The sequence below is a fragment of the Triticum urartu genome, unplaced genomic scaffold, assembly GCF_056163025.1.
Source record: "Triticum urartu cultivar PI428250 unplaced genomic scaffold, HENAU_Tu73 scaffold2, whole genome shotgun sequence".
In the NCBI taxonomy this organism is placed as follows: Eukaryota; Viridiplantae; Streptophyta; class Magnoliopsida; order Poales; family Poaceae; genus Triticum; species Triticum urartu.
Genome location: NW_028260368.1, coordinates 2,833,888 through 2,839,710, shown reverse-complemented (window position 1 = coordinate 2,839,710; position 5,823 = coordinate 2,833,888). Strand labels below are relative to the sequence as shown.

The window sequence follows — 5,823 nt, the reverse complement described above, 5'->3', positions numbered from 1 at the left end:
AAAATGAGCTTTGCTCTTCTGGGCGCTGGGCGCTCCCGTGGTTCGCGAGAAGGAAAAAGGACTAATCTTTTGTTACATCTGGCACGAGATGAAAAAGAGAGAGCTTCGTCTATCGATGAACAGCAGATTGACGGAGCTCTTGGCATTGCTTTGTTTTTCTCTCCTTTCCTATCAGCGAGTTCCGATCCTTTTGTTCGAAATTTCTTCGTTCGTACCGAACCGCTTGCAGAATCAAATCCAGTTCCACAAGATCCTATATCAGCTATACATCCTCCTTGCATTTATGCCGGAGATGTCGCCAGTGCTATGGGCTTTGGGTTATGTAGATCAAAAATGATGAATGGGATTGTGGCACTCCACTCGCCGCCAATGCGGAAGGATGCCGCCGAAAAGAATGGAACGCTGCTTCGCTCTGCTGGATGCGTCGGATCCCATATAAGAAGCTCGCTCTTTACCCGATCATTCAAACATTTTGTGGGCGGCGCGCCTGCTCTATTGTTGCGTAGCAATAGAAGCCTGCTCATGCTGCTTCGGCGGCGCTTTTTCGCCTTCTCTTCGCTCTGGACAGGAGCGCTAATGGACACGGGGAGGGAGCAGGCGAAGCGTGTCGTTCGTAATGGAAAGAAAGACACCACTACTTCGCCTCTTTGTTGGACCGCCGGCGCGAACACGGTGGTCTCTGACCAGGACCAGGAACCAATTCGAATTTGGATCTTGACATGTCGGTTGTTTTTAACCGTAGGCATCTCGCCAGGAAGTTGGTGGGCTCATCATGAATTAGGTCGGGGTGGCTGGTGGTTTCGGGATCCCGTAGAAAATGCGTCTTTTATGCCTCGGGTATTAGCCACAGCTCGTATTCATTCAGTAATTCTACCCCTTCTTCATTCTTGGACCTCGCTTCTGAATATTTTGACTCTTCCATGCTGTGTCTTAGGAACCTTTTCAATACGGTCCGGATTGCTAGCTCCCGTTCATAGTTCCGCTACAGACGATACACGAGGAAGATTTTTATGGCGGTTCTTCCTTCTAATTACAGGCATATCTATGACTCTTTTTTACCAGATGAAGCAGGAGGCATCGGTCCGTAGAACCTATAAAAAAGAGATGGTTGTGGCGCGAAGTACTCTTGTGCACCTACGTCACTCGGCTCGCGCGCAACCCCGCCCCGTTATGTTATGTTATGGAAGAATTTAGCTTCTTGCTGGGCTGGTTATTCAGAGCCAGCAACTGGCTGCCGGATTTCGTCCCGTCCGTAGCGCTTCGGAAGTCACTCTGGCGTGGCGCTGCTGGATACTTCTGATCAATAGGAATAGGAGGAAAAAAAAGCTTATGATGAGCATCTATTGGAGTCGATCATTTCCAAGATCTAATTCTAGTTTCTTATTATGTAGTGGAAACGCCTCACAATCTTCAGTTTTACGCTTACGCTTAAGGGAAGAAATGTTCTTGGTGGATGCAGGCCCTGGTACCCCAAAAATTTGTATGCAAGATGAGCTTACAGGACTGCCAATCAAGCGAGCCACCAGGTTTGAGAATAAGGTGGGATCCAAGAATGTAGTGGCTGGTGAATCACTGATCAAAAAGCGGATTTTTGAGAGATTCTTCATCGATCTAGTGGCCGGTGAATCACTGATCAAAGAGCGAGCAGCCGCCAGGTTTAATGATTTTGTGGGATCCCTGGATGTAGCGGCTGGCGAACCGCTTCTTCTTCCACAAAGATTCAGACAAAACCGAGCTTGGATAGAACTGAAGAAGATTTGGCGAACGAAGAAAAAGGTAAAAGGGTTTATTATAAAAAAAATCAAAGGAGGTTATTCAGTAGCCATCGCGGGTTTCATTACTTTTCTTCCATTCAAAAAAGCTCTTCTAAAAAAAAGGATAGCGAATGATCGATTCACCATTGATAGCATTAACCCTAAAAGGAGGGATATTGTGATAATAGCGGCAGATCAAACAAGAACTTGATGAAAAGATAGAAAAAAATTATGAAAAATCCGAAGCCCACCTTAATCCATTTTGTTGAGGATCTTGCACTTATTCTGGCCCTATATTTACATAGCCAAGAAAGGCTCTGGCGATCATGCGTGACTGGCGGAGCGCCTATCGCCCTGGCACGGCACTCTAAAATGCATGTTGGGTTGGGCCAGCAAGAAGACTTCGACTAGGGAGACGAAGAATGGAATTGAAGAAGGCAGCATAGTCTAAGATAACAGAATGGAACACCAACCAACAAGTAAGTGGTGGATTTGGATGGAGTCTCGCAGAAGAAGAGTACGCGCGCTAGCGCGCCCCAAGACGTCAGTCCTTTTTCTGCTTGCTGGCCAAGGTCAGTTTACTGAATCCCCCTTCCAAACACCAACCCAATCTCCATTCCTTGATGAGAAATGAGCAAGACCATATGTTTCTCAAAAATATAGCCCCTATATAAACCTAGCCCTTACTACCCGAACTTCTTACCTTCAAATAGGACTAACTGCCCGAACCCGCTTGCTTATCTTCTACGATCTAATTAAGTTAAGCAGTGGTTATTTTTTTTTTAAGTGACTAGAACTTCTATCAACTACTATTCTAGCACCCAGCTGTGCCATGTGTTTATTCTATTCTATTCTATTCTTCAGGTATTCCTTTGAATAACTCATCTTTTCAGGTAAGACAATTTGAAGATCTTCTTAGTCAGCCTATCTGTATTCTTATCCTCTAGTGCGGATCCAATCAGATTTTATAAAGCCAAGGCCTGACATCCATTGTGGGGATCATCTTTTATCGGGAGACATGGCCTGGTGGTTTCTGATCGAGATTCCTAATCAATAGGGCGAAGAGCTCTTCGCATGATCTGGTCCTACCTTTTGTCTACGCTATTTTTTTGTCCCTTCTCAGCTGCTGTCCTTACTCCGGATAAATTGGAACACATTGATTCCGTTCGTTCCTGCCCTTCGCTTCAGGCCATAGTGCTTCTGAATTATTTCTATACCCCTTTGATGATGCAGCCTCTGACTCTCGTGGGTAAACTCCTACTTGATTAGTTAGAACTTCTCTGTCTCAACTCGTGGACCTATCTATCTTCTTCTTTTTAAGAGATAGGGGTTTGCTATTCTCACGGATTGCTCATATTTATTTACCCCATTGAATAGTTTTTGCCTTGTTTCAGCCCTTCCTTCATCTGAACCTTCCAAGTACTAATCTATCTTTATGGGGAAGACCCTTCATCTGACCTCCGGGCTACCCTGTCAATTGTAAAAAGTAGTTGAGTCGTGTCTCGCAGGAGCAAAAAGAGTGAAATGAGGACGTAAGCCCCCTAGGTCTTCCTCTTCCTTCTAAACTAATTGCTTTCGCTTGACTCTTCCAGTAAAAAAGTATACTGAGTGGTTGAAGGAAAGCGAAAAGGAATGGCTTTTTCATGTACCAGATCCGGTGAGCCAGACATCAAGCAAAAATGGACATACAATCAAAGAGTAAGGAGCAGTTATTTGCAATGACGGGTGGATTGGTCAGAGCTGCAAGGAGAGACTCGGTTATGGCGCGATAAAGAGCTTGCTTCAATGCTCGGATTCAGGTAGAAAGTAAGAGCAGTAGCATATTCATAGGAGAGCTTTGTACTTGAAATTAGTAGTCCCGGTAGTTGGAAAAAAGCTCTGAATACAGATTCAAAGCATCAAGATAGGTAGTCCTATCATTAGTTGGCCAGTCATAGCAATTTAAGTAGAAAGCTTGCTTCGGGATCAGATCATTCAACTAAAGCTGTCAGGCCGGGTAGGCTTTGAGGAACATTGGGGGTTCCTTATGTTGTGACTGAGCAGATATGTCTATTGTGCCCGGCAAAAACAGATTTGCAAGGAGTTTGCCAAAGGCTTTCTCATTCGGAAAAAAACAATTTCAAGTATATTTCCCTTCTCCATTCTCTGCTCGGATGATTGCCGCTTGTGTGAATTTCATTGCTGTGGGTCCCGTGTGTGCTCGAATAAGATTGTTTTAGGATTCTATTTAGTTGAATTTCTTGACTCCGCGGTGCTGGTTATCGAGTTTATGGCGCCGCCGACCATCCAAAAAGTCAAAGATGGCGTCGGCATTTACTTATTATGCTCTCTTCTAATAGTGGTCCCTTGGTATTCAGGTTGTAAAATCCTGATAGGAAAGTCGACTGTTATACCTTGTTTTTGTAATGGCCTATCTTCTTTAAAAAGCCGAAAGATAAGGATTTCGCAAAACTTTTGCGTTCCTTTTTCTTTGAAAAGAAAACCTTACCATTTTTGGGGCCGCTGTTACCATTTCCATTTCCTGAACCTAAACCTAACTAATACTTAGTTGTTTCCATTTCCTCATCTGGTGATAGATCCTCATCTTCTTCTGGCTCAAATCCCTTTTTCATATCCAGGGCAGGCTTTAGGTACGCTTTAGTTTGAAATCATTAAAGATATGCTCGACCTCGTTTATGTCCATGGTATCATCGTACGTACCTTCTACTATCAACCAGATGAGATAGGGCTTTGAAAGGTCAGAGTCAGTCTCCTCTTTTTCTTTTAGGTCGTTTAGCAGTTCCCCAACCAGCTTTCTCCCCGAGAAAGCCTTCCTGAGATTCAAAGAAAAAGGTTTGAAGGTTGATCTCTGGGATCAGTGATAGTTCGGAACCAGCAAAGGGAGGCTGAAAAGCCGTAGTGCTAACGCACGCCCTGTAGTTTTGAAGCTAAAAAGACAGCAGCGAGCTCCGCGTCGAAAAGCGAAGCGAGCCGCGCTAGCGCGCTACTCTTCCTTTATGAGCGAGACTCTATCCAGATCTACTGATCTAAGAACTCCGCGAGCGAACTGAGCGAGCCATGAGGCGCCTATCGGCAAGGCTTGGAAAAGCCTTAAGTTTAGGCTCCCTTCCTTCACTGAACTGATTCACCCGGGTCCAAACCTGCTGAGCTAGCTAATTTTTCCTTTACGAGATCTCGGCTCTTCGGAATGATTGGAGAGAGCCCCGCCTCCTCTTGGTTGGTGCCGGGCCCGAGAGTGATGGGACTACTTCCTTAAAGAGCCTTTCGTTCGGGCCGGCAGGAGGGGCCCTGATCTATCAATTGAGGGAGCAAAAAACAGGCTTTGCTCCCCCTTTTTTAAATGAAGAAAGAAAGAAGGGTCGAAGTTTAGACCGCTCACAGTAGTTCTACCCATAGAAAAGATCATGAAAGAGGCGATCAGAATGGTACCCGAATCCATTTACGATCCCGAGTTTCCAGACACATCGCACTTCCGCTCGGGTCGAGGCTGCCACTCGGCCCTCAGACGGATCAAAGAAGAGTGGGGAACCTCTCGCTGGTTTTGGAATTCGACATCAGGAAGTGTTTTCACACCATCGACCGACATCGATTCATCTCAATCTTGAAGGAAGAGATCGACGATTCCAAGTTCTTTTACCCCACTCAGAAAAAGTTTTCCGCCGGACGACTCGTAGGGGGTGAGAAGGGCCCTGACTCCATCCCAAACAGTGTACTACTATCGGCCCTACCAGGCAATATCTACCTACACAAGCTCGATCAGGAGATAGGGAGGATCCGGCAGAAGCACGAAATTCCTCTTGTAGTGAAAATAAGATCGGTTCTATTAAGAATAGGTCGTCGTATTGATGACCAAGAAAAGTATGGAAAAGAAGCAAGCTTCAACGCTCCCCAAGACAACAGAGCCCTCATAGTGGGGAGGGTAAAGAGCATCCAACGCAAAGCGACCTTTCATTCCCTTGTTTCGTCGTGGCACACCCCCCCACAAGCACCCCCAGGCGAAGGGGAGACCAGAAAACGCCTTTCGTTTTCCCCCCTTCAGCGGCCCTAGCCGCCTTCCTTAACAAGCCCT

The 5,823-nt window shown here is 45.8% G+C and overlaps 2 protein-coding genes across 2 annotated transcripts in view; one reads left to right on the top strand and one right to left on the bottom strand.

Annotated features, from left to right (window-relative positions):
• Nucleotides 1–5: 5 nt before the first annotated feature.
• On the bottom strand, nucleotides 6–281 carry LOC125518568 (uncharacterized; the record flags this gene model as incomplete). Its single annotated transcript, XM_087538300.1, has 1 exon — nucleotides 6–281. A coding segment is annotated over exon 1 (276 nt), but the record flags the coding sequence as incomplete, so codon positions are not given.
• Nucleotides 282–5,727: 5,446 nt separating this feature from the next.
• The window catches only part of LOC125508087 (uncharacterized), a 3,169-nt gene continuing 3,073 nt past the window's right edge, over nucleotides 5,728–5,823 (top strand). Inside the window, exon 1 of the mRNA XM_048672671.2 lies at nucleotides 5,728–5,823. This exon is cut by the window's right edge and continues 3,073 nt beyond it. The gene's annotated coding sequence lies outside the window, so the exon portion shown is untranslated.